The sequence below is a fragment of the Colletotrichum chrysophilum genome, assembly GCF_026319265.1.
Source record: "Colletotrichum chrysophilum strain AFK26 chromosome Unknown scaffold_10, whole genome shotgun sequence".
In the NCBI taxonomy this organism is placed as follows: Eukaryota; Fungi; Ascomycota; class Sordariomycetes; order Glomerellales; family Glomerellaceae; genus Colletotrichum; species Colletotrichum chrysophilum.
Window position 1 is genome coordinate 178078 of NW_026517297.1, and position 27912 is coordinate 205989.

General features: G+C 51.7%; 7 protein-coding genes across 7 annotated transcripts; 4 read left to right on the top strand and 3 right to left on the bottom strand.

Annotated features, from left to right (window-relative positions):
- Window positions 1-85: 85 nt before the first annotated feature.
- Window positions 86-1593, top strand: COL26b_002090 (uncharacterized protein; the record flags this gene model as incomplete). The annotated part of the gene is made up of 2 exons (XM_053175022.1): window positions 86-176; window positions 245-1593. The coding sequence occupies 2 exons, from the start codon at window positions 86-88 to the stop codon at window positions 1591-1593; spliced, it is 1440 nt and encodes a 479-aa protein (XP_053040966.1).
- A 2947-nt stretch (window positions 1594-4540) lies between these two features.
- COL26b_002091 (uncharacterized protein) lies at window positions 4541-6225 on the bottom strand (the record flags this gene model as incomplete). The annotated part of the gene is made up of 4 exons (XM_053175023.1): window positions 4541-4767; window positions 4821-5418; window positions 5469-5878; window positions 5931-6225. 4 exons carry the CDS (start codon window positions 6223-6225, stop codon window positions 4541-4543), a joined length of 1530 nt encoding a protein of 509 aa, XP_053040967.1.
- Window positions 6226-7722: 1497 nt separating this feature from the next.
- COL26b_002092 (uncharacterized protein) lies at window positions 7723-8603 on the top strand (the record flags this gene model as incomplete). Its single annotated transcript, XM_053175024.1, has 2 exons — window positions 7723-8318; window positions 8510-8603. The coding sequence occupies 2 exons, from the start codon at window positions 7723-7725 to the stop codon at window positions 8601-8603; spliced, it is 690 nt and encodes a 229-aa protein (XP_053040968.1).
- A 1182-nt stretch (window positions 8604-9785) lies between these two features.
- On the bottom strand, window positions 9786-10853 carry COL26b_002093 (uncharacterized protein; the record flags this gene model as incomplete). The annotated part of the gene is made up of 1 exon (XM_053175025.1): window positions 9786-10853. The coding sequence occupies one exon, from the start codon at window positions 10851-10853 to the stop codon at window positions 9786-9788; it is 1068 nt and encodes a 355-aa protein (XP_053040969.1).
- A 3087-nt stretch (window positions 10854-13940) lies between these two features.
- COL26b_002094 (uncharacterized protein) lies at window positions 13941-15275 on the top strand (the record flags this gene model as incomplete). Its single annotated transcript, XM_053175026.1, has 2 exons — window positions 13941-14966; window positions 15222-15275. The coding sequence occupies 2 exons, from the start codon at window positions 13941-13943 to the stop codon at window positions 15273-15275; spliced, it is 1080 nt and encodes a 359-aa protein (XP_053040970.1).
- Window positions 15276-23644: 8369 nt separating this feature from the next.
- Window positions 23645-25430, top strand: COL26b_002095 (uncharacterized protein; the record flags this gene model as incomplete). Its single annotated transcript, XM_053175027.1, has 4 exons — window positions 23645-23648; window positions 23924-24213; window positions 24262-24881; window positions 24932-25430. The coding sequence occupies 4 exons, from the start codon at window positions 23645-23647 to the stop codon at window positions 25428-25430; spliced, it is 1413 nt and encodes a 470-aa protein (XP_053040971.1).
- Window positions 25431-25692: 262 nt separating this feature from the next.
- Window positions 25693-26172, bottom strand: COL26b_002096 (uncharacterized protein; the record flags this gene model as incomplete). Its single annotated transcript, XM_053175028.1, has 2 exons — window positions 25693-25915; window positions 25967-26172. The coding sequence occupies 2 exons, from the start codon at window positions 26170-26172 to the stop codon at window positions 25693-25695; spliced, it is 429 nt and encodes a 142-aa protein (XP_053040972.1).
- Window positions 26173-27912: the final 1740 nt, after the last annotated feature.

Below are 27912 nucleotides of genomic sequence, written 5' to 3' on the forward strand. Positions count from 1 at the left end.
TCGGTCGCATCAACACCGGTTCCTCTCTCAATTTCTTTGGTCCACTTCCTGAGATACCCCTCCAAACACACACATCACACACATCATGGCGTCAACAGAAGGCCAAGAATACACGGCCAAGGAGGTCGCCGCTCACAGAGAAGCAAACGACTGCTGGATGGTCATCCGCGGTGAAGGTAAACAACCCCTCCTCTCCCTATCTTCCAATCACCAAAAACACCCAGCTAACTCCTCACCCGAAAAGTCTACGATGTAACAAAGTACCTCCACGACCACCCCGGCGGCGCAGAAGTCCTCATCGAGGCCGGCGGCGTCGACGCCACAGAAGCCTTCGACAACGCAGGCCACTCCGAAGACGCCTCCGAGATCATGGCCGAGTTCCGCGTCGGCAAGCTCAAGGGCGCCAACAAGCGCAACGCCCCCAAGGCCGTCCGCGTCGCCCCGAAAGCCGCCCCCGCGGCCCCTTCAAACACAACCTCCGGCCCCGTCCGCATCGCCGGCCAAGCAGCCGCCGCCGCCGTCTTCCTCGCCCTCGGCACCGTCGCCGCCCGCCACGCCTCAAACACCCCCGCCGGCCAGGACGTCATCGCCGCCGTCCACCGCCTCAACCTCCACCTCCCCGAGTGGCTCTCCCTCAGCAGCGCCGGAACACGCCCCAAGCGCACCGGCTTCGGCTTCGTCGAGGGCTTCGCCCTCGCCTCCGCCATCTTCGCCGTCGCCGGCACCGTCACCGCCAACAAGCTCTCCGCCCTGCTGCACTACGACCTCACCCCCATGAAGTTCCGCCCGCACAAGAAGATGCCCAAGGTCGCGCGCCCGAACCCCCTCCTCCAGCGCGGCTGGCTCGACCCCGTCACCTACCACCCGCTCCCCCTCGCCGAGAAGCACCTCATCGCCCCCAACGTCTACCGCCTCGTCTTCGAGCTGCCCACGCCCTCCACCGTGCTCGGCCTGCCCATCGGCCAGCACGTCGCCATCAAGGCCGAGATCGACGGCAAGTCCGTCTCGCGCTCCTACACGCCCACCTCCAACAACGCCGACCTCGGCCGCCTCGAGCTCGTCATCCGCTGCTACCCCGACGGCCTGCTCACGGGCAAGTACCTCGCCAACGTCGAGGTCGGCGAGGAGGTGCTGTTCCGCGGGCCCAAGGGCGCCATGCGCTACAGCCGCGGGCTGACCAAGAAGATCGGCATGCTCGCCGGCGGCACCGGCATCACGCCCATGTACCAGCTCATCCGCGCCATCTGCGAGGACGACCGCGACACCACCGAGGTCAGCCTGATCTACGCGAACCGCTCCGAGGCCGACATCCTCCTGCGCGACGAGCTCGAGGCCTTTGCGAGACGGTACCCCAAGAACTTCAAGCTTCACTACCTGCTCGACACCCCGCCCGAGGGCTGGACCGGCGGTGTTGGGTACGTCACGCAGGAGATGATGGCGGAGCGCTTCCCCGCGCCGGCGGGCGCGGATTCCAAGATTATGCTGTGCGGTCCGCCGGGCATGGTTAACGCGGCGAAGAAGTCGTTGGAGAACTTGGGCTTTGAGAAGCCGGGGTCCATGTCCAAGATGACTGATGCCGTCTTCTGCTTTTAGATGAAAAATAGAGAAGGATAGAGTGTATGGATACCATAGACGGGGATTGGGTTACTTGTGTTGGTATATATGGGCTTTGCATCGTCACGGAGTCGGGGATGGTTGCATGGGGCTCGGTGTCTTTGGGGGCATTCTTTTTCATGCCGTTGGTGATACCTACCTGTAATATCTTACGTTTTTCATTTGTTCATATCATAGATCTTGACGACAAGAAGCAAGAAGTTTTTCTTACAACCATGGCCTTTGATCTTTACATTGCTGCATGCGTCTCTGACATTTTAGGCAGCGACAGAGCCTGCTTGAACGAGTGCATGACCGAGGGCGGTTTGCGCCGATGTTTGGTAGGTCTTGTGTAACCATCCAAGCTAATTGCGCCACGCGCAGATGATCCATTCCTCAGCCCAGCCTATGTTGTGCGTAAGACAGCCGCGGAGCAGAGCCTTCATAAGGGCATTCAAAGCAATCTTGAACCCCATACTTGTCAACTTGAGGGGGGGGGGGGGGGGGTTTCTCGCCCTCTCTATGTAGTTTTAGTTGGGTGGTGCAAATACAGTCCAGGTAAATCAGTCACTGTACAGCATGACGTTAAAGAGATTACCTGATCGGGTAATTTTGAGGCCACCAACATTCACTTCCAGAGGCTATCTACAGCCTCAAAGGCCCGCCCGTAAGCCCTCGTATGCCCTCTCAACCTCTCATAGCCTTATCCCCCCCTCCTAGGGCCTCCTGAAGGGCCCTCCTCCTCCCTCACATATACCGATGGGCTGGGCATGCCTATAAGTGGGGCGATGGTCTCGCCCTTGCTTGGCTCAGTCGTAAGCGTTGCCATATAACATGACCTCATGGAGGCGCTGCTGCCGAACGCCTCATCTCGCTACCACATTTTCAACGTCATTTCAGAAAATCTCACGTCGCTTTCATCCTCCACATTATGAGTCCGATTAGCACCTACCAGTATCCGCCTTTATCGGGTCCCAGATTCACTCGACTGATCAGGCTGCACCCCGGGACGACGAAAAGCCCGTCATGTCCCCTCAGCTGCAACCTTGACGAGATTAACCTGGATAATCCGCCGGACTACTTTGCCCTCTCTTACACATGGAACGGCGAGACTCCTAGTGAACCACTCACGATTGGCAATGCCCAAGTCGACACGAGCCAGACGTCGGGCTCCCGGCTTCTTATCACACCCAACTGCGCCGCCGCTCTGAGAGTGTTCCGGAAGTCCCTTCATCGACTCATCAACAGGCGCAAAAGTGTAACGCTGTGGGTCGATGCCATTTGCATTAACCAAAGTTCAAACGACGATAAGAGTACTCAGGTTGCGATGATGGCCGAGATATTCCACCGAGCAAAGAGGGTGGCTGTCTGGCTAGGTGATCGACGCGCTCCGCTAACTTCAAGGACTCTGCTTGGCTCTTTGCCATGTGCACTGTTACCGAATCTCGATATGGGGAGTTTGAGTGGTCTTTTCGATTGGGCAGAGCGCTCGAAAGCCCTCAGATGGTTCGAACCCCAAGTCAAAAGGCTAGAGAAACTGGTAGGAAATGTTCTTTGTAACTTCTGTGAGTCAAATATTCATAAGGATGGATTGTTACACCTCCCACCGAAACTTGTGTGTGGACGCGTCTGACATAATAACAGGCTGCAGTGAAACCACACTCCTTGCCATACTTTGGAGTTCCTATTGGTCTCGCGCTTGGACCATTCAAGAGTTCGCCAATACTCATGTTTCTATTCTTTGCCAGAACTCGAACATGATATCCTTTGTTGGCATGATCAAGATGATTCGCCACAGCAGCCACTTTTCACAAAACGGCGGGCAACTATTGATGCACCGAGACGTCTACGGGAGATGTCGAGTATTTGGGCGCTTTAGCCACGATCCTCTTCTGATCAGTCACTATTATTTACAGCGCTTCTTGAAGTTGCAAGTCACAGAGCCAAGGGACAGAATATTTGCGTTTCGCGCCATATCTACTGATGTGTTTGCAAAGATCAAAGTTGATTACCAGCGACCATTGCATGATCTGTACATAGAAACTTCCATGATTGTTTTGAAAGAAACCAAACGGCTCTATCTATTATATCTTGCTAGTTTGGCGAGGACATCTCTGGAGGTCACCGAAATTGGCTCGATGCCGTCGTGGTCAGTAGACTTCGGCACCAAGGATTGTCATCAATTCAACCGTAGGGCGCACATGGACCCCTACCTATCTTCCAATGCCTCACGTGGAAGTCCGCCATTGATGTCCTTTCTCGACGTTGGAGGCTGCCTCCGTGTTCGTGGAAGGAGTGTTGGTGTGATAGGGAATCTCATTAGCAACATCGACCCTGTAGGCAACTTTTGGCTGATGGCAAAAATGGCAAGAGAAGATGCTTCTGCATGTGGCCAGGAATTTCACGACGACGACATATTCAGCGTTTCTGAAACCGACATCAAGTACGAAAATCGGTTGAGACAGCTGATGGGGGACTTTGTTTCCTTTCTTCATGGAAAACTTGGGACAGATCTACTCTCAGAGGCCAAGGTTGCAGCCACTCTTTTCGAACTGTTGGACGGCATTATAGATACGAAACGTCATGGCCGGAAACCACTGCCTCCCCTCAAACCAAATGCCACCCTTCACGATCTTCTTGAAATCCTTTGCCGAAACGAAAAAACGGGTATCGACGTCAAGTGGGCCATAGGCGAAGGTCGGATGTTCTTTTCAATCGACGGACGCGCCGGGCTTGGTGTGCCATGGATATTGGAGGACGACCAGATATTCGTGATCGCTGGTCTGAAGCACCCGTTTGTTTTAAGACCGCATGGTGATAATGGAGAGTACAGACTCGTTGGGCCGTCAGTTGTCACTGGGATGATGAAGGGCGAGTTGTGGCCGGAGGATGAAAGTGAATTACGGGACATTGACATTGTATGATATCCATTCTCGTCAGCGATTCATCATGAACAGACGTATGACCCCGAGTCATCAGCCTTTGTTCCAACCAACTTTGCCGTCTGTGGCCAGGGGCAAAGCTTCCTCGTCCTGCTGCTTCCATCTGCCGGCTCGCTTCCAAGCAACTCAGTCGGTGCTGCCCCCTTCTCCACCCATTCAACCAGCGCCTCGAGCGAACTCTGCTTGCTGGGAACTTGAGGATACGACGAAGCACCGCCACAGTGACCGCCTCCTGCAGAAAGGTTAATCTTGGTTTCTCTCTCGCTTGAAATTGTGAAAACTTACCAGGAACCATGAACAACGAAGCCCAATCTTTCCGATCGCCAGTGACCTTCTCCACATCCTCCAAATGCTGAATCGGCCACGTCGCAGCATTGTACGGATCAGCCCAACCCTGGGTTACAATCAACTTGCCCCCGTGCCCCTTGAACGCGGTCAAGTTGGTGCTGATCGAGTCGATCAAGCTTCCAACCTTCTCATCCAGCGCTTGAACATCGTTAGCCCAGTCGAATGTGCTACCGTTATAGCTGAGATCATCGAAGACCATGTTCTGCAGAAGAGGAAGCGAGAAGGAGAGGGACAGACGGCCTTCTTGACTGATCCACTCCGACTCGCTGCCTAGGTCGAAGCCGGGATACAGGCTGGCGTTGGTCTGGGAATGGCGCGGGCCAGCGTAGATTTGCTGGGCTGCGGTAATCTGAGCGGGTGTGAGGCAAGTTGATGTGTTGGTTGAGGATGAGGTGCAGGCGAGCGTGGAGAGGTCGAAGGAGCAGGCTAGAGGGTTCTCGATGACGCGATCGGCGACGCCGTCCAGGGTGTCGCACTGGTCCAGGATAGAGTCGCGGATGAAGGTGAGCGTTTCCTGGGGAATGAAAGCCGAGTCCTGAGAAGCGTGAGTCAAGTTCGTCTTACTGGCTCGCATTGGCTACTAACCAGAGACACCTGCTGGTTCCACAAGAATGAGAGAGCAAGGTGAGAGTACCAGTTTCCAGGGCACCCAGCAACGATTCCGTCGAATAACTCAGGTTGATACTCCGCCAGGGCAAAGCCTTGAGCGCCTCCAGTCGAGCAGCCCTTGTAATAGGCATGCGACGGGGGCTCCGCGTAGTACAGACTGGCGATCTGCTTTGCTGGAGTAGTGAAGAGCGCAATGGAGTTTCTAATCCATGCGAGAACCTGGTTTCGATCATGCAGGAATGGGAGGTAAATCCCTCCGGGGTAGGCATCACCACCGTTATTGTCGGCAGCGCGGTGTCCGCTGTCGCCTCCCGCTGTGGCAAATCCCTTGTTGAGATTCTCTACCATTGCCGCATAGTCAATCGTGCCAGCCAATCCTCCGTTGCCTATCTCACGTTAGAGCCTTTGACCCTCAACATAGTCTCTTGATTGACGTACCGACGGCTAGGAATCTGCCGTTGTAGGATCCGCTCTCCGGCAACCAAACCTCAAAGAGAACCGTGTTGTTCTCTGGGTACGGAACGGTGCCATTGAACCGACAGAACGACGCGGAGTTGAAGACCGAAGAGATGTTAAGGCTATTCGCAGGTACTAGAGCGGAGCTAACCAAGGTCAACTCTGGCACAGAGGCCTTTACCTGTTCCGCGAGAGACTCGCAGTCGGGGCTTCTAGGGGAGGGCACCGCGATTGAAGCCGGCAGGAACCAGGAAGCGAGTGCTAGAGCGGACAACATGATGTAGATGACCGAGATCCAACGTGACCTACTCCGGGAACCAGAAACATGTTTCAGCGGAGGCGAGATAGCGCCCTTTTTGTATTCACCCATCTTGAAGTCATCGCTTGCCTGTCAACAAGTGTGGATACGCTCTAAACTGCCGGTCTTCAGTCCGCTACCCCGTTACTCCGCACGTTGAGCTTCAAACTTCCTCGCAGATTCGAGTCTTAACCACGTGGCTGGGTCTCTTTTCGGTCATCGGCGCCGTGGCCGACGATCACTACGCTGTGGAGATTTGTAGTTGAAGAGGAAGTCTTTAGCCGAAGGTTCGTAGAGACCAATGATAACTGGTAATTTTAACCACGTAGGAGGGGATGTGGTAGTTACGGGGGCGGTTGATCCCCAGAACCTCGGTCAACGGCGCCGAATCCCGCTTCTTCGTCAAGAAAGTGGAGAGGGCTCTTCACTCATGTGCTCAGAGCAGGCTAGTTGACAGGCGCAATTGGAAGGGTAGATGCAATTCTCCGCGTCGGCTGTGGTATTTCTCCGCACGTGGGTGGCATCGCGAGCGGATCTCTGCAAATGCCAGTTGCTCCTTCGCGCGGGGTTCGTACCAGGAACGCGGTTGCTGGGATTCTGGGATAAACGAAGCGCCGGTTCCTGTTTGGATTGAGCAAGTCTAGCCACCGACTCAGGTTCCCGGTCTGGCCGTCTTGCAATGACGTCTGTTGTTCCCCGCTGCCAGTTGGAGAAGAGGTTCGGAACCCTTGTCAGCTCGGATGTGACGTCAGAGTAGTTCGCGCATCAAACGCGAGTCAAATTGTTCGGAAAATGCGATTGCTTGATACGACGAGATTTTCGGGCAAGTTGTAATCAGAGATCGAAAAAGATGATAATACTTCAGGCCTGAAAGAAAGCAATGTCATCAGTGCCGAGTTCCGGTGCAGCACAGCACAAACAAATGTGGGTCCTTGAGCTTTACCCTCTCCACGTTCCGGACGTGGTTCGTCGGCAATTGAACTGCTGATCCCCCCAACCATGCCTCGCATCATCATTGCCAAGAGGTAGACACCACCAACCATGTCCTCGGTGCAGGTGCCGCCCCGAAAGCGCCGGAAGACGCAGCTCGCGTGCAACCCGTGTCGGGCTCGAAAGTCCGGCTGCGACGGGACGCGTCCGGTGTGCACGGCGTGCCAGAAAAAAGGGATCCAGCAGCAGTGCACCTATCAGGAGTCGGTGATGAACGCATCTTCGAGGCCGTACGTGTCCACTCTTTCCAGATCATGGATGATACTGACGATTTTTAGGACAATTTCTGAACTCCAAAAGAGGTTGGAGAGACTTGAGGGATCGCCTCTTCCCCAGACATCTGTACCTCCGAATAGCAGTCCCCCTTTGCCGGGTTCCGGAGCTCCCGGAGTTTCCGGAATCGCTCCGGCTCGGCCAATTGGCATCGGAGTTGAGACTGTTCTTGGCGACACAGGCCCGGGACTACAGCCGAGGGTTGCTGAAGGCATGCCGGCAAGCCATCATCAGCGAAATGGATCGACGTCCCACAATGAGGATGAGACCATCTACGGCCCCTCTTCAAATATCTCCTTTCTCCGACAAGTCACTCTTGCCGCGGATGCGCAGAAGCCATATGACTCTGGCCCAGACGGTCCCGGAAACGAGACCGAGAGCACGCCTAACGTCCTTGGCTTCTCTACAGTCCAACCAAAGAGCCCCGATCCCCTCCCTGAACCGGTGATGCTACCCGAGAGATGGCTTGCCGACAGCTTGATGGAGTCCTTCTGGGAGTTCGTGCACCCGGTCTTCCCAATTCTACATAAGCCGTCCTTCATTGCATCATACAAGGCGCTTTGGAAGCCAACGAAAGATCGAAATCATAAGCGGGATTTCAAAGACGTTGTGTTCCACTCGACTCTAAGCATTGTGCTTGCGCTGGGATCGCAACGAACCGATCAGGTGTCAGTAGCAGAGCAGGCGAACCTCACTGACAAGTTCTACAAGCAGTCTGTGAAGCTTATATCGGTAGACACTCTCGACCACTCTTCATTGCAAGTCGTTCAGCTGCTACTTCTGAGAGGTGTCTACCTGCACTATACATCGTACGCTGACCGTTGCTGGAATACTGTTGGCGTCGCAGTGAGAGTAGCCCAGGGGCTGGGACTGCAAAATGAAGGAAATAAAACCGTTGGAGTAAATCAGCTCAAACGTGAGATGAGGCGGCGCGTTTGGCATTGCTGTCTCACTTTGGATAGGTAAGCCGGTCTACAATCCCTGCTCCACTGTCGCTCAGAGCTAATGCAGAATGTCAGGCTTACTGCAACTACATTCGGGCGATCCGTCTTACTGTCGAGACAGTATTCGACACCGGCTCCGGCCATGGTTGATGACGAGTACTTGTCAGACATCACCGAAGGAAGCCAGGCGGTGGGCAGACCGTCGTACCTAGCATGTTTCGTGCACTCTCTGGTCCTATTCGACGTTCTGAAAGAAATTCTGGCCAAATTCTACGGTGAGGGGGATGGCTCTTCTGACCTAAAATCGCGATCTCTTAGCGACGTGCTTCAGCTCTCAGCGAAGCTAGATGACTTGAATGACTCGTTTCCGGTCTATCTGAGAGAAGGTGCTAGCCTGTCTCAGTATGATGAGAGTCTCAAGGGAAGTCTACAGATGCAGGCGAACATCTTGAAGTCAAGGTAGAAGCACCCAAAATCGTATCGCTCACCACGGCAGAGACTGATGTTGAAGATAGAGTCCTTTGGATACGGCTTCTGCTCCTGCGTCCCTTGCTCTTAGTAGAAGCCAAGCAGACGACCAAGTCCAGGAGAGATCTGCCCAACTCATCGGCACTGAGCGAGAGCTTTCGCCATGCCGCAAACACCCTCTGTGTCTCTACAGCTCATGGCGTTCTCCAAGAAATGTACGAAAAGCTAGGGAGTGTGCGCCAAAACTCAGCATGGCATGTGTTACTATGTAAGCTGTTTCCCTACCAATTCGCCTAACTTGATATAACCTCTAACGGATACGGTAGTCACCTTTGCCGCAGCATCCACCCTAGTCGTTGCAACTCTGTGCCCTGATCTCCAAGTCAGCTTTGACACCGAACCCACAAAAACATCTTGGGATCGTGCACTTCGGATATTTGACTTTCACAAAAGGCATGTGACATCAGCCACAAGAGGTATTGAGGTTTTGCAACGGTTCCGGGACTCTGTTGCGGCTGTGTCAAGAAAGGATGCACCAGCCGGTTCAAATGCGATAGCTTCTCAGATTTCGCACCCTGAAGGACTACAAGAGCAAAACCAGGGCGACTTACTGCTGCCCTTTAGCTCCATGCCTGGCATGAGTCAAACACCAATGGCTCAGGACTTTGGCGACTTCCTTAGTTCTGACCTCCTGAACGAGAGTTGGTTCAATATGCAAGGTATAGACTTAAGTAACTGGTCAAGCTTCCAATGACCAAACATCGCAGCAAGATAACAAGATTTTCAACAAAATGATCATGCTTTGCTACCTATTCGCTCTACAAATCTAGTTGACTGAAACAGAGTCTAGTACGATAAGTCTCTCTAAGAAACAGGGGCCTCAGAGTCGTGGAAGCTACCAAGCTTGAGTAGCTTCTTCGCATTGTCCCTTCCAATCTTGCGGTAGTTCTCCACGCCACCAACCGCCTCCTTGACCTCCTCGGCCTTGCCGTCCCACCAAGCGGAGCAGTTCTCGATGGTCTCGTAGGGGTAGTCGACACTGAAAAGCACGCGGTCGGCGCCAATCTCGTCGACAACGTACTTGAGCGTGTGCGTGGAGAAGTGGCCGCTGGTGGTGACCCAGATGTTCTGCTTGAAGTAGTCGTAGATGGTCTTCTTGCACATGTTGTCCTCGTTGCCCTCGTCCTTGGCGATGGGCTTCTTGACATCCTCGAACCAGTGGTTGATGCGCCAAAAGTCTAGTGGCAAATGCTCTCCCAGGTGGCCAACGATGATTTTCAGGTTCGGGAAGCGGTCAAATACGCCGTTCGAGATCATGCCCATGAGGTGTAGGTTGACGCCGTTTGCGAAAGACAGGGGCGGGCCGATGAGGTACTTGCGCTCCGCGTACAACTTGTCAAACATCACATCGGCAGGCGCCGCGGGGTGGATGTACACCGGAACATCGAGCTCGCAGACGACCTTCCAGAAGACGTCGTACTCGCGCTGGTCGTAGAACTTGTACGTCTCGCCGTTGGGGCCCGCATGCTGGAAGTCGCAGAGCAGCGCGCCGTGCATGCCGAGCTCCTTGACGCAGCGCGTCAGCTCGCGGCCGGCCTGCGCGGGGTCGTGCATCGACAGGCACGCGAAGGCGCCGAGCTTGTCGGGGCGGGCCTTGATCTGGTCGTGGGCCCAGTTGTTGACCTCGGTGGCGCGGCGCTCGGCCTCGGCCTGGTCGGCGATGCCCTGGATGCCCGGGACGGTGAGGGAGATGATGGTGTAGCCGATGCCGTGGTCGTCGGCGAGCTTGACGCGCTCGTCGTTGACGTCGCTGATCTGGCGCATGTAGCGGGTGCGGTCGTTGGGGTTGATGTAGAGGGCGGCTTCGCGGCGGGACTTGGCTTCCATGCCGGCCATCTCGTAGGCCTCTTCGAGTGCGATCTTGCCGAGCATTTTGATGGGTTGGGTGGTTTGTGGTTAAGTAAAGGGTGTTGTGTAGATGAGTTGAAGTTGTTGTTGAGAGTTGTTTGAGTGTTTGTGATTTGTGTTGATGATGGCGAAGAGAATTTCTGTCTTTCGGGGTCATCGTCGACGATTCTTATACTCGACCTCATCCCATATCGATATTGATGAAGAGCCGTGGTTTCCACGGAGCTGGAGCAGCCTCCGCGCATCCCGCTGTCTTCCGAAAGAACATGACGTCTGGAGCTGGTGAGAGGGACAGCTCTGTGTCAGTCTGGACCCGTCTATTCCAAGGCTTAAGGCTGAAAGAATGGAGCCGCTTCGATGGTCCGATGAGCGGGATCTCCAGTTGTGCAGTGGCGATCAGCCCCGAGCTTCCGGATGTGATGGGCTCTTCCAATGGGAAGTGCGCATTATCTCCGCGACTTTCCCAAGTTGATGAGTCTGACCAATGGGAAGAGCGTCTTACCTCCGCCGACGATCGTGTGGTTCCGGTTACTGGCGTCATAGTGTTCCGAAGTGGGTCTTTCCGGCCCGGACCTGCGGGTTTCAACGTAAGATTTCTCGAATGAGATTCGGATACGGCACTCAGTGGGACAAATAAGTCGTGCATCTTCGTTTTCGCGTTTAATCAAGCTTTTCAGGTGGAGAACATCGGACATGGAACGCGTTCCGTGGACATCTGATGGTGGATTGTGTCGTTCAGACGTCACTTACTGACTCTTGCGGGTGCAGAAAAAGCGGTCTTTACTTCCTCCGAAGCACAAAATGTTCCTCAGCAGCCTCAATTTCATACTTCTTCTATTTTCTTGTAACATGAGCAGTTTGGAAAACTTGGATTGCTGTGGTCCTACGGTTCTCTCGTTTGCCTCACAGTAGACAACCACACACAGCGGCCTAGAGTCGGACAATTAATAAGTTGCAAAATAGAAATAAGTCAACGGGCGTCTTTTGAGTTTCTGCGACTACTTCAGAAATGGATGGCAATCATCCCTTCGACGTTCCACCACCTTGAACTTGTCCCCGTTGATACTCCAGCCTTCAAGACCATCGTCTTTCTAAAAGTAGCCAAGGGAGTTCCGTCTGCGACGCCGTTTTTTCAGTTTTCTTCTCGGTCGGTCGCCAGATCCGAAACACATGATGAGACAGTCAAAGATGGATGATGAATTGATGATGATGGAGTGTTGAGAATGTATTGTAGACAGGCACTGATTCTGGGGTTTCAAGTGCGCCACTGAAGACGGAGATGATTCGTGTGGATGTTTGTGGTTAATAGTGGCCCAGAAGATCTCAACGGCCAGTGGCAATGTTTCCAAGTTATATGCCATTTCTGAGTCTGCGGTGAATCACCACGGTCTTGTCTTGCTTGCTCTTTTCCAAACGTATCGTGAGTGAATCAGAGCCAACAAAGGTGTCCCAGGCTTTTTTTCTCATCGCTTGGCGCTGTGTTCATTGGCAGTGAATCATCTATTAAGCTGGTCTGAAGTTCATGCTTTGATGGTGTATGTGTTAAAAGATCCTCAAGTGAATAACACTTTCCAGTGCAATGCATGCATTTTCCGTAATATGCGTTGGTAATACATAAGCAGTAACTCGAAGGCAATTGCTTTCGAAACATCAAACTCCCGACCAATGCATGAAAGGAGACCATAGTGTTTGTTAAAAGCTTTGATTGAAGTTATTTTAAATGTTACGTACGAGCCAGCAAGATTTCATCACACAACAGTAATACATTTACTTACTATATTGTCTAAATTCTCTCAACAAACATCGTGAACGCCTCATCCGTGCAGCTTTCAAGGGCTCATACTATGATTTTTAACAGCAAACACACTAATAAATAATTACAAATATAGACTATGCTTGTTTGTGTCAATCGGTTTCCCTCGAATGGTTTCAGACTTTGTCAGGTTCATGAGTTCAGACCAACTGAGAGTCTGAGCTGCGACATTGTTCAAAAAGTTCTGAAAAATACTTGCAAACGGACACATTCTCAAACAAAACAGAACATGAATGCTATATCTACGAAATCAGCGCCATTCAAAGTCCCATTGATAGGATCGTTCGGATGTCTAATATGGGCCAATCAGACAAAGCGGCACAGTTTATCAAAAGAATGCGTGCCACGTTGGGGTGAGCGATGGCGGTCCCTGCAGGCCCCCGCTTTTGGCGCAAACAGAGGGCAAATCGGCAATTTGATTGGCCCGCTAAGGACTTCCGCCTAGCAAGCACAAACACAACAGGCAGGGGCAGCTAAAAATCCGCTGGAAGTCCATGGGCGCCTTTACCGGGAAGGCGCCGCGCCGGGGGCTTGCTACCCCCGGAACAATGCAAAGCGACGCTCTGAATGGCCTGAAAGGCAGGAAGAACCCAGAATACGACCCCACTCTGAGCTTAAGTAATGGGGTCTTGCCGTCCGAACTTCAAAACCTTCGCAACCTCATCTCTGCATCTCACCTTTTTTTTTTCTCAATCGCCGTCAGAAATCGAGATATCTCAGCATCAATCGCCCACACCGTCGATAGACAATCGAGATAGTGTTTTTGTCGACGCGGACTAGCATTATACGAGACGACGCCGCCATCATGGACGGTGCTAACGACCTCACCCAATATGTGCGACAACTCGAACTTTTCCGGCATCAGGATCATGCCCGCGATCAAATGATAGGAGTGAGTGGCCCGATGATTCTCCGAAATTGAAGCAGATCATGCTTTCTTGTCACACAAGCAACTTCAGATGCCGTCAAAACGGCAACGGTGGCGACGGCTGCTGCCTCCAAATCACATGATCCGATATCTGACTCTCGGAATCACAGGAAATTCTTACGCGATATGAACACCTTCAACGTGCATACCAGGAAAAATGCGACGACTACAGTAATGAAGTCGAGTCCCGCCGAATGTGGCAGACCAAGGCAGGAACCTACGATAGAGAAATGCAGGCACTAAGCAAGAGTCTCAAGACGACGGTGGGCTTCGGTCACCTCCTGCCACGCAAACGATTACTGACCGACCGCAGGAATCTAATCCTTTCGTTTTTGTTATTATTGATGGAGACGGGGCAGTCTTTCAAGACATGCTCCTCAAGGCCGGTGCCGATGGAGGCTCTCAAGCCGGGTACCTCCTCCACAACGAAATTATGAACTACGTTAGCGAGGCCTATCCCCAGGCAGCCAGTCAGGACTGGAGCGTCATGGTTCAGATCGTGCTAAATCTCGACGGTCTGGCCAAGAAGCTCCACGCCTGTGGCATTATTTCCAATACTGCTGCTGAGCGCACTTTGTCCGACTTTGGACGTGGCTTTGGCCGTGCTCAGCCCCTGTTCAGCTTCATTGACGTCGGCTCTGGCAAGGAGTCCGCCGATCACAAAATTCGCGAAACCTTGCGCCTGATGGTTCGCATCAATCAGTGCAAGCACATTTTCTTTGGCCCTTGCCATGATAACGGATACCTTCCTGTCCTTGAGCCATATAAGCTAGACCCTAAGGTTTACCCGCGTCTGACGCTTATCGAGACCACTCCTGCCGAGGAGGGCTTTAAACATCTCAATTTTCATCGAATTTCGTTCAAGTCGGTCTTCAGATCCGAAAAACTCCCCGATCGCGTCGAGCGCCCCAGTGTATCAAGTGTGTCAAGCGTTTCTGCCGTCGCGTCGCCTCCCACTGCCGGCATGCAACCGCTGCCGCCCCCGGTGCACGTCCCCACGAGCAATGGAAATGGCGGCGCCCTTTTGAGAAGCAACACGAACGAGAGCCAGCCCCAGCGTGTTGCGAGCCCGCAGTCATCGAGCGGCGGTGCGCAGACACCTACCTCCTGGTCTGTCGTCACTAAGGTCTCGACCGGCAAGACGATTGATATTTCTTCCAAGAAACCTGCGCCTAAAAAGTACTATCTTCTCAACGTTGAGAGTCAGCGCGTCGACGAGCAGTTCCCGCGTATTGACCCGAACGTCGAGAAGCGTTTCAAAGAGCGCATGACAAAGTCTGGCAAAAACCTCTGCAACAATTTTCATCTTCATGGATTCTGCAAGAATGGCGATGCGTGCCCATTCCTCCACGGTGAAAAGCTGAGTCAGGGAGAATTGACACTGCTAAAGCAGAAAGTGAGTCTTGATGATCCCATGTCATGATATACAGTATGAATGGTCTCCGCTAATGGCCCTTAGTCTCGGGGAATACCGTGCAACGACATGTCAGGCTGTGATAATGCCGACTGCATGCTTGGACACCATTGTCGATGGCTCAAAAATTGCGAACATAGCTCGTGTCGCTTCCAGGGCTATCACGACATTGATACTGTAGGCTCACCCCCCCTGGTGATACTTTACGCGTTCCCAATATTGACCTGTGCTCTACAGAAACCTCGCGTCAAGGTTTACGAAGATGGAACTACCCAAATGCTCGCGGCCTAGGAGTCTGCGTGCTAAAATCACTCACCACTATTGTCTACATAAGGTACTATTGAAATCGCACACGACGCCGAAATGCTACCAGGGAATTTGCTATAAGGGGCCAGGGGGGAAAGGATGGTGATTTGAGCTACACGGCGGAAACGACGGCATTAAAGCTGGCTGGGATGAAAGTAAAGGACACGGCAAATTGGCAACTCAAATACAAGATGCTCATAAGCAGACAATACGAATGCATCTCACATTAACCGTCATATTGACAGATTCCAAGTCCACTAACTATCTCACTGTCCAGCAAACGTAGCCATCTTCACCTTGCGTGCCTTCTAGCTCCCGAAAAGCCAAGCAGCAAAATTCAACCCCGCGCCGACAAGCCCAATCTGACCATATTTCACCTTCACAATGCTGCCTAGACGCACTAGGCAGTCCTCAAATCCTGTCAACCTGAGAGAGGAGGAGAAGCAGCAGAAAAAAAGAGGACTGCCGCCAAGCTGCGCCTGTGTCACGTCAACCCCTCACTTGCCGCAACAGCTGATTCGCCAGACGCGACGAAAAAAGTAGGCTTCTCCTGCACGGGGCGCCTTAGCCTGCGCGACGAAAAACACGTCAGCATTCAATCACTTGTACGCGCGGTACGTCTGTGGAGGAGGATTGTTTGGCTTTCGGATGAAAGTGAGGGCGGATACGAAAGTTTTGGGAGGATGCAAAGTGCGAAGTCATTTCCGTGGACTTTTCTTCTGCGCGCGTAGAGAGAAATATGTGGAGTGATGCGACGAGATGTCACATCAAGGTATCTTGATTGGTATATCGCCGCATTTCATGTTGATAGTCCTTATTGATAGGTATCTGATAGAGGTCATTCGCAACTAAATGCTTCTTTTCTATGGAAATCTAGCTGACGGGAGGGCAGCTTTGTACATGAGGACATTCGAGGTCCCTTAGGAAGGACTGAAAAAATATGAGTTTGCGTATCTGCTCGAAGGCTCCTGATCGAGGCGTCGATTGTATGTTCATTGTGTCAAGATACCTAGTCTTTGGAATACCGTGTGCAAATACAGCGTAGAGTCAGAACCAATGGGGATCCATATAGCTATTTCAAAGACAAAAACGGAATGTTTAGTGACGTATGAGCTATGCACTGGCATGGTGCTGCGAGTTGTTATTTCTGCAGCCTCCGACACAAAAGAAGCTCCGCCGCCATTGTTTTCTCTCGCTTCCCGTCCGATACCATCCAGTCTGACTGGCGCATCAACCATCGGCGACCGCCTTGTAAACATGGCTGAGGTCGCAGGAATTCTCGGTACGACTGCCGGTCTGATATCCCAGGGGATCCAGGTGTATGGCGCAATCTCCAAGTATCTGGAAGCTGTCAAGGGGATACAGCGAGAACTCGACTCTGCAAGGCGATTGGGCGACAATTTGAAGCGCTGCATCGACGCTATCTCTGTTGCGACATCCAAACCCTCCTTTCGCAATTTGGCATCCAGGGACCCACTCGACGCGACCCTGGCAAGTTGCCAAAGCGAGCTTGTCGCCCTGGAAGCATTGGTCATGCGGCTGCAGGGACCATCTGCGCCCATCAGCACGATATCTGGAAGGTTTCGAGAAAAGGGGAGAAAGCTAGCTTTCCCTTTTCATCGGGAAACCATGATCGAACTTGAGAAGAGACTAGGTTCAGCGATTGTGGTTCTCCAAACAGCAATGCAGGCCTTTGGGCTTGTAAGTTGACAGCCCCAAGTTCCAGTACTTGCCCAGCATCATCTAAAGCATGCCATTTTAGGGAATTACTCGCCAACAATCAGGATGAAATTCACGCTGTCAAGTCCACCGTGGATATTGTTCGTACCGTTGTAGGAGATACTAGCAACGAAATGCAGGAGTTGTCGAGAAACGTTGAGAGTATTTGCTTGTCGACAGCTGATTCCAATCGAATACTTCCCACGATCGACGAAAGAACGGCGAGCACAACTGAACTGATGGTTCAACAAGCAGATATATTATCGCAGACGAATCAAATCACGGCTCGCATTGACCGCAACACTCTCAGCATCCAGCGAAAAATCTCTCACGTTGACAGACGCCTGGAAAATTTTGAAGAGCTTCTTAATGACATGGCTCGGCGAACTGAGCTTCAACGTACGACCGCGGATCTTGAAAGTGCTCGGCTTGTAGCGAGACCATCAAACCTGCAAGCCATGTGTGATGGTCTACGTGGTTTTGCAAACAAATCTGGAAGGATGCTCGAGTACGAAGTTGGCCAAGAACATTACAATTTCGAAGAAACACGACGCGGTGTTCATGCAAGGACTACTGCCGGCGGAATAACCATCAAATACGATGGGGCCCTGTGAAATTCAAGACCAAAGACCAAAGACCAAAGATTTACTCGCCATTCGAGAGATTGCTCCATGGAAATATTCATGGACAATGAGAACCGAAGTTCTCTGGTTTTCGAGGTCACAATACCTATGTTACAATCGATAGCCGGCAAAGCCGTTCGCCTTTTCTGGTCTATCACAAGCGGACGGACTGGGTTGCACCTTCAGCAGTGTCTCAGTGTCAATGAGGTAGTTGATTCCGATCGTTCGTTGCCTTTTCGACTGGGAAGATTCGCAGAGTCTGTATTGTCATCCCCTGAAAGTCAGAACTTCCTAGGACCTGAAGGTCGATGGCGTCTGTTGGGAGCCATATGGAGACGCGTCCTTTGGTGCTACCTTCAAAAGAAAGCATTCCCAACTGACGTAAACGAGCGGGGAGAAACCTTGCTGTATTGCTTGCTTCAGAGAATGAAGGTATGGTCAACTCAGAATATGATTCGTCCCCATCGGAACTCTCAAGCTGACCCATTTTTCTGGATGTCAATGCTAATTAAACCAATCAAAGTTCATAGGGATGGACGTCGAATGTACCGTTACCAGTCAACAAGCTCTTTGGCTGATTCATTCAGTCCAGGCTCTGCATGTCTCGCCAGTTCCCAATTTTAACGCAAATGGGTGAGTTACTTTGGCAGCTATCACTAGCTGGATTAGTGACTGAGCGGACTATCATTGCTCACTGTTCTGAATAAAGCCATCCCGTGGCCTTGGTATTGGTTTCTGGTTGGCTATCGGCAAACACCTCAGGCTACGCAGTATTAAGAAATCTCGTAAGCCACGAGACAGATATCGACAGCCCCTACCAACCTCGTTTATTCGAACGGTCTACCCATCACCTACAAATGATGAAGGCTTTTCCGATGACAGCAGAAGGTGGGCTTCACTCAAAAATGAATTGTCGTGTTACTGTCAACTGACCAAGCAGCACTGAACTTTCCTGACCTCCAGATTTGCATCCTGAGACAAGACAAGAGCGGCGTCCTGGAGACTTTCAAGAAAGATACGTCAAGCATCCGCAGCACAAATTGTTTTGGCCAGACCTCAGTACATATTGCGGTAGGTGCTGCGAACCTGGAAATACTTCAAATCATTCTGCTTCACGCAGACGCGCCGCTTCTGAACAAAGTCGACTGCACAGAACCTCGAGGCTATCGTCCTATCGAATATTCTGTCCAGTCGGAGCTTCATGAGCAATGCTGCAGTTCAGCTTCCCTTGAGTGCAACGGTTGCAATGTTTTGGAGGCTTTGTTAAGTTCTGATTGCGCAATGCTTCCTTCGTTTTTATCCACTGTTTTCTCCCGACGTACTAGGGACAACGGGGGCACAGCGATGCATTTACAGAAAAGAGTCATTCTCTGCTTAAGAGAAAGACGTCGAAGATTGGCCGAATATGCCATGTATCACCTTTCTCCTGCGAAAAACAAGCAACTCGGTCTCTATCTACCAAAGATATTAGATGAAGCGGCCGGGCACGTGCAAACGGCTCTCAACGAACACTCGATTTCAGTCCCTATCTCACTAAAGGTCTATGATTGCGACAGCAATAATGGCGAAGATTGGAATTTCAGGCCCCTCCATTCCTACATCGCAAATGAATGTATCGCTTCATACGCATGGGAACAGGGATTCAGAGACCTTGGTCTCGATTCGGCCTTCGGGTTTGACGAGTTATGGAAGTGTGTGCTCAACGGCTTTGTCATCCAGGACGCATGGCACAGGTCTCAACTTGTGTACCATGTTTTATGGCTAGTTGACAGAGGGGCGCAGCTTGGAAAACCTCTGTCTCGCACAGAACCCGGGGAAATCAATCATGCCTTGTGGACGCCGGCGCACTTGCTGTCGGCTTATTTATGCCACGCCTTAGCTGAGGATGGCGATTTCGGATTCCAGTTGCCTGATCTTATCAAAAAGGCGATTACATCCATCGACATAGTTGACCAGTGTCGATGTGCATGTTCATTGAACGGCTGCAGCTCCCTGATCATATTGCTAGATGGGGTGGTGTCCTGGGAAAGAGCAAGCCGCAACAAGCAACCCTCCGCATTGCACGACTACAAGCAGAACTTTAGATGGTTTTGTGAACTTTGGACATGGGCTGTGGGAGGCCAGAGACAGGCTGCAGCACAGACCCAGATGGTTGAGTCGATATCGAGATATTTGACCTTTACTGTCTTGGATCTTCGTCACAGCTGCTGTCGATTGGGACAGTATTCCGAAATTCATGAACGGGATGACGAAGATGTGACAGAGATTGTGGAGGAACAACAAGAAGAGCTTGTTTATCTGGAGGAGCTTCTCCGAAAGTTGGAACAGGACTATGCAAACTGTCCCGATGTAGGCACGTTTATTGACGACCACTGGGAGCGAAGAATGCAAGTCGTGATGGATGAACTGAACTCCCGGAAGCTTGACGAAGCTGATTGGAGGGCGGCTGAAGATATTGGGGTCATATGGCAAGGCTGTAGGGTTGAAAAGCCCAACGAAAACTTGAAGGATGATGCAAAACTTTCCAAATTGGATCATTGGATGGAATGGTTAAACAAGATTGTTCCGGAGCCGGATGTGTATATTCCACTACCAAGGGGCGTCCCAGGCCCCGAAATATAGCAGAACAGCCCTCGGACCTCATGCCGAAATTACACGCCGACTTGTCAGTTCGATGTCGTCCTCGCCAGGTATGCTGCTGCCTGATTTGCCGCTGCGTTTGTCATAATCTACCGTTGCCTCGGTGGTCATGATGATGCCTTGGGGTAACATGCTGCGATCGCTGTCTCCATCGTCTCCCTCATCTTGATTACGGGTGATCCTTGATCTGCCACCTCGTATGTCTTGGTTCCGGAACTTGCTCAGGGTGTCTGATCTGATGTAGGCCCCCGAAGAAGGATATTCCGCTTCGCGGGTACTGCGAATGTGTCGAAATAAGACTCGGAGAACAGGGATGCAAGCGGCAATAATGGTGACGTTCGGTTCGGCCATGGCCCAAACATGCATGATGCAAATTTTCCAAAACACTGAAATCCCATATGGTGTCAGGAATTTCGTGGAACGCATGTAGATATCCCATTATTGCGTGAACAGGAGGCAGTCTCTACGTCGACTATCTCTGGGTGAAGGAAAAAGAACTCACAATCTGGTGCTGATGTGTCTAACATGATGATGCTCTGAACGGCTTTCATGACACCCATGACCCCGGCACTGTTTTCTGTTAGGACTCCAACAATCTGAGACTTTCTTCACGACAATCATAACGTACAATACCCCCATACTCATGGCGACAGCCACTCCGATCTTCTCATGCTTTTTCATCTGTAGTCCCATAACAATCTTCCATGGCAGTAGGGCGAGGATGAAGTCAGAAGCGGCAGAATAGACTTATGGCAGTCAGCGGGCTGTATTTCCAACAGCAAGTAGCCGTAAAGCAGGGATCTCTTACAGCCACCGAAGATCCCAAGAGCGATTGCGACTTCAGAGCGCCAGCATGATACCGGCAGGTGAGGTGTCGTGTCTCCAGGTCGGGTCGGTCGGCAAATTGCTCTCCAGGTAAGGATGATGTGGACGATGAATTGTACGTTCATGGTTCCGACCAGAAAGCAAATGATGTATCTTTGCCGGGAGGAAGCAATCCGATGTAATGTTACGGCAAAGGAGGTCTTCGTCAGCGCGAGGGAAAGCTTGTGACAGTTGTCCCATGCGTAGATGACGGTGCTGATCGTTGGCGTAACATTGTATGTCTTTGCGAACCCAAGTCGCATCAGCTCGCTCAAGAGAGCTTGCGAAGCGACGAGGAAGGCCCACCCACCGATCAAGAGCCAGTCATCCAGCCACACCATCCACCACACTCGGAAGGCTTTGCAATAGATTCGGAGGCAAAGGAATGTTGTCGAGATCGCGAGCATTGACCACCCAGGGGCATTGATCAGTACAGAGGGATCGCCATAGTTAATCGGTATCGGCAGGGGTGCGGTAGTTCCGTCTTGTTGAAGAAGGCTTGGAGTGGGTTCGCCGCCCATCATGGAATCGGGGAGTCTTTGCCTTGCAAAGTCGTAACTAGGGAGTTCAATACTACCAGTGTGAAGCAAGAAAGACATGGAGAAAGCTCGAGAGGTTTCGGCGTGTGTGTGAGAGGAAGAGGAAGACAGACACGTAGAAAGACAGTAGACAGGAAAAAAGGCACAGCGAGTCAATATCAGGGCCCAACGTCGGCATTGAGCCACTGATCAATAGAGATATCCAGTCATTCTTCAGTAGCAATCCGTGCAGAGCAATTGTTTCTGATCCTTAATTAGGAGTTCATGTATGTGATACGAAATCTTGTAAGCGCGTGGCGTAGAATATTCTCAACTGCCCCGGAATAGGGGTATGAGTGATGTCTTGACATCAAGTAGCCACAATGTGATGAACGAGAATCGGAGGAACAGGGCAGATCTGGCACTAGCGTGCTCCATGAAGCAACCGACCTGAAAAAGACCAGTTTTCTGGATATCATTTGCGATCGTCAAGCAGGTACGGATACGCCAAGTACAGGAAAGGTTGTTGGTTCCTGTGATTGCAGTCCAGACTGACGACGAGCCCTGTAGGCCTGGACCGGAGCGCATATTCCATTAGCAGTTATTCCTTGGAGCCGGACGTATCCCCGAAACCCGTACCTTGTATTTGCTGGATATCTGACGAATTGGGAAAAAACCGTTGGGCAGCCCTGGCTTCCACTTCATGGGTGGGCCACCATGTCGTGGGTCCATGAAATGTAAATGAGTTTTGCTATCCGGCGGTAGTTTCTAGCTAACCGGGCGGTACCCCACTTATCGACCATCTCAGCGATCCTATTGACCCACTCAGAAAACCACCACAGCGTAAGTCAATTGACGTTCTGCGCGCAATTGACGTTCTACGCGCAATTAACGCTCTGCGCGTAATCAGCGACTTCGCGCGCAATTGACGACTTCAGGCGAAATTGACGACTTCGCGATAACTGCGCCCGCGCGAAGTCGTCGATTGCGCGCAGAACGCTGCGTTATACGTGATTGGCTGCGCGATCAATGCTAGACGTTCAATTGGCTAGAATAAGTGGGTACCGCCCGGTTGGCCAGAAACTACCGCCCGGATAGCAAAACTCATGTAAATTACCAACAGAAGCGAGACCTCTTCCCGTTGTCCACCAACATAAAAGCCAACCGCACATTGCTCAGTATCAACTACTATGATTCTACGCCAAATATGTCGCAGCTTGTTGATGCAGTATGTCAACATACCCGTGATTTGGGCGCCAAACTCAATCTTGAAACCGTGCCGCCCCAAACTGTGAGATCGCCGTGATGACTATCACTCATATCAGACGCCGATTTTCCGATTACATACCGGTCTTGGCCTCTCGCTTCTGCATGCCAAGAGCGACTCGTATCTATCCCAGTCAACAACCAACATGTTGTTGTTGGTGCAAGTTACCGGCCTCATCTTCCGTCTTTCTATGGTACCGCATGCAGGATGGTGGCACAACACATCGCTTGCCATAACCGAGTCCAATAGGAATCACTCCGAGTCCTAAATTCTGGAGCTTCTGCCAGTTGTATTCTGGAGCACCAACCCGATGCAGAAGGCCTCCAGCACGCACACAAGGGCCATCAATTTGGGGCCAATTTCCAGCAGTGTTTCTTCTTTCAACATATTCGCCAAGATCGCATGGGGTTCATAAGAATATCTCCCTTGAATGTTTGTAATAAGCGTGGCACGTCGTGTAGAAGGGTGTTCGGTTAATTATATCTCCCGTCTACTTAATTCTATATGAGAAATGTTTGCCATCTCAGGAAAGACGGAGCAACCCAGGTATAGACTTTCAAGGGTCGTATTCTAATCTCCTTTGTATGCACCTCGGTTTCGCTTTTACCTCGCACTCCAATGACTGCTTTGGGGTGTTTGGTGGAGGTTGGAAACGCCACTCGTGATACTGTTCGGGAAGCTTTTAAAAGCAGCGATGCGCCATACCAACGACGAGATGTCACCATGAGTAAGGTTGGCTTCAATCCTCAGTCCACTCATTCGTTTTCCTCGCTCGCTCGTTCGTTACAATGATGTTATCATCTCCGCTTGCCATTTCTTCGCTGCTGGCCTGCGTCGCAGCCGCACGAGTAGAGGTCGGCTTCGGCCGACACGCTCGACAAGCCCCACCTGCCAGTGGCTATACAGGTGTATGAGATGTCTTTCCTCCTTCGTCGCTGACATCTAATGGACTTGAGCGGTATTGCTGACATGATGACCTGCAGTGCGATGCACTAATTTCAGCTGGGCTCTCCGACCGAGTGTCGTTTCCCACTGATTCGGTGTACAATTCCAGTATCGCCTCCTACTGGTCTGCCGACTCTCAGGCCCTCCACCCCTGGTGCATCATCCAACCCACCAACACCGACGAGGTTTCCAGGGCTCTGTCGGCACTCGTCAAGACAAGTCCCGCCGGCAACTGGGATATCGCCGTTCGTGGCGGTGGCCATTCGCACTTCACCTCGAATAATGTTGCCCATGGCGTCACCATCGACATGAGCCGCATGAACTCGGTGGTTTACAAGAACTGCAGTGTAAGTGCTGCAGTTCCCTCTTGCGACAGTAACTAAACCTCTGCAAAGGGCACTGTGTCGATCGGAGCCGGCGCTAGGTGGGGTATGGTGTACACCGAGATTGAGAAGTACGGCCAGACCGTGACTGGCGGTCGCGAGGGGAACGTCGGTGTCGCAGGTCTGACTCTCGGGGGCGGCGCATCATTCCACACTGGTAACCGCGGCTTCGCAGCGGACGATGTCAAGAACTATGAGGCTGTATTGGCTGATGGCTCCATCGTCAATGTCAATGGTGGCGAGAACCCTGATCTATTCAGGGCGCTGAAGGGTGGTAGCAACAACTTCGGCATCGTCACGCGCTTTGATATGCAGACATTTGCTGCTGCCCCCGGTGGTCTTTACGGGGGCCTGATCTTCATGGGTTACGAGCACAAGGATGCTGTCATGAAGCAATTTGTCAACCTGATCGACACCAATGAGCAACATCCGGATGACACCGAAGTCGTCACGTTTGCTTACTCAAGCGAGACTTCGGCGCCGATGATCGCCGTCCAGGCTGTCAACACTGCAGGCGTATCGAACTCCACCTCGTTCGCACCTCTCGCAACGCTGCCGTCCTTCTTTGACGACCGAAGCAGAAAGACTTATGGCACACTTATCACAACTCACACCATGGCTGGTGGTGCAAGGTGAGTCCTGTGATAAAATGTTCTCGGTGCATTCGCTAATCATGATACAGAAATGTGTGGTTCTCACTTTGCTTCTTCAACAACATAGAGATCATGAGGAAGATGGCCGAGCTCTATGACCAGCTGCTCGCCGAGTTGCAGACTCTCATCCCGTCTCCGGATCTCCATCTCACCTTCGTCAGCCAGCCTTTGCCCAAGCATTTCGCAACCAAGGGCAGCGGCAACAATGTGCTGGGACTCGAAACCTCGCTGACGCACAACTCTATCATTTGGCTAGGCCAAGTGCAGACACGTACCGCTGAGCAGGAGGCCTTGGCTCATGCGAAGCTGGCCGCCACGACTGCTGAGCTTGAGGCTTTTGCTGAAGCCAACGGAAAGGCGACCCCTTGGCGTTACTTGAACTACGTCAATCCCGCCCAAGACCCCATCAAAACGTATGGAGAAGAGAATGTCAAGTTTTTGAAGGAAGTCGCAGCAAAGTACGACCCGGCTGGCGTGTTCCAGACGCGGGTTCCTGGAGGCTTCAAAATTTCGAAGGTCTTTGTGTAATTCAACTTAAAACTATTGTTGCGCCTTCTATCTTTGAGCCCAGCAACACCCAATTTGGGGAGATTTACGCCACACTAGGGAAAAATTCTGTTTATAAACATCGTGATGCTATCTACGATAACCAGAAAAACTGAATAATTGTTATGTAACAGCATGTGGGTTTCTGTGGCAATCGTCATCACGATACCTGAGGAATCTGCCTATCCCCCCCTCCCCTCCTTTTTTTTCCATGCGTTGTCTACCTACCGCTCCTCCATCCGGACTAGACGTTCTCGTGAGAAGCGGCATGTAGCTTTGTCAAGATGCAATTTTCGAACATTGATTTCGTGGCGGTGATCGCCACAGTCCAGGTTCCACCCAACGTCTTATCGCAGCCGGTGGTGCCAGTTTTCGCCATGGCAGCGGGGTTCTTGATCTTATCATCCGAGACAGCTTTCATGATTGCATTATAAAACACAGAGGCCATCTTCTTGTGGCCTTGGTCGCTAGTTCAGTGTCAGTGACTGTTGCCGATAGAATCAGGCAGGGTTCCGTACTTTGGATGGATTCCATCACCACCGATATCAGCTTCCAAAGCAATCCAATTGTGAGCAATGTTGGGTTCGTCAGGGTCCATGTCGGCCATGTAGATGCACTTTCCAGAAGCAGCAAGCTGCTCAGCGAGAAGTCGGTACTGCTGATTAGCAGTGATGCGATTGAGAGCTCCGGTTGCATCAGCTGTGGGAAGGATGGTAGAAAGCATTACGCTACTCAGATTAGTCTTTGATCTATAATGGGCGTTCAATTGGGTTACCATGTGTTTGCCATATCAGGTGCGCCCCAGATATCATTCAAAATCAGTCTCATGCGCTCGCCAATGTTGTTTATGTCGATATTTCTGTTACAGTCGTTCGTGCCGCCATTGATGACAACGACATTGGGCTTGTAGGCGAGAGACCCTTTCAGGTATGAGCGGATCTCACTGACGATGGCACCAGATGTTGCTTCATTATCCTACTCCCGTCAGCGTTTTGAGTAAACAAATAATAGTGCTCAGTGTTATGCCCAATCTTGCATGTTACCATTGTGCCTGGTGCCGACCATGTTGACTTCAAAGCCATCATATCGGAGGGCATCACGAAGAGGCTTCCGAAAGCTGAGGATCTCTTATCAGTAATCCCTACTCCTTAGATTCGGTCTTTCCTAGTATCACTCACCCATTGCCTGTGCTTGAGCCGACGCCAAAGACGATGGAGGCGCCCAACGGCAGGATTCTGAGCTCTGGCTTGTCCGCTCTGGATTTGACGGGACTGTAACCGGATTCCGCGAAAGGATGCGTCTGATTGGAAAGTCCCACGCCTTCATGGTCTTCCGAACGATCATGATGATAGGGATAGGCGAATGTTCCATGTAATGGGCCCAGGAAAAGCCATAGAAGTAACAGCTTGAGAAATCTTGGTAAAGACTGCATCATGCCCATCGAGGAACCTTAATGGCTCTACGTCAGAAATGAAGTCTTCCAGTCGAATAGCAAGGCCAAACGCAGGCCATTTTTAGGGATGGGCCGTGCAAGCTATTAGTATAGTTGATGAGGGTATTGAGAACCTGTCATTTGACGATACACGTCCGGACCATTTGGTCCAGGCTCACTCACACCCTCACTTCATTCACGAGTTCTACCTGGGTTCATGGGATTCTCGCCCCCGACTCATTCTTGATCCTTCATGTTCAATTTCGACTGATACAGAAAGGCCTATCTCTTGGCAATAGCTTGAGCGAGCCGTGTATTCTGGTCTTCAGCTCCTGGCGAGTCCACATCCCGCCATCCTTTGCCCTAACTTGGTGGAACTTTCGTCCAAGACATCCCATCTAGATGAGTCTTTGCTGGCTTTAGCCGTGTGTAACCAGTGCCTCTTCGAGCTGGCAGGCCGACAGGATTTGGGACTTTAGTGTTTAGCAGGACTTGGCGCTTCGATGCAGGGATGATTCCGCCGTCTTGGCGGTCGGCCGCCCGCCAAGAGACCAGGGACCATCTCCAGAGACTGTGGCTTCCCGCGGCGGAATCACACGATCGCGTGCCTTGCATGCTTGTCATTAAGCTTATCACACACACCTTTTTCAATGGGCTGCGTCTTTGACCCCTGCGAGGATCCTTCGATCAATAGCTTGTTCAGACTAACGTCGGATTAGGAATGTTGTAGGCAGTCAAGTGATTGTGATGTGCCACCTTCAAATGACTGACTTTCACTCTGGCCGCGATATTGCCAAATTTGATCAGGATGTAGATGTTTTTTGCTCAAAACATCCCGCATCTCGTGCTCAAAAAGTCGCCGTCTGACCCGGCTTGGCCTGAACCCCAGGAAGGACTTTGGAAAAGAGAACGACCGAGACCTCCATGAACAAATTCGGCCAGCATTTATTCTCGGTCTTTGAATAGTCCCGAGGATGACACATTGGAAAGGCTGCTGGCTTCTGATAAGACTCATGACCAGCTCCGGAAGTG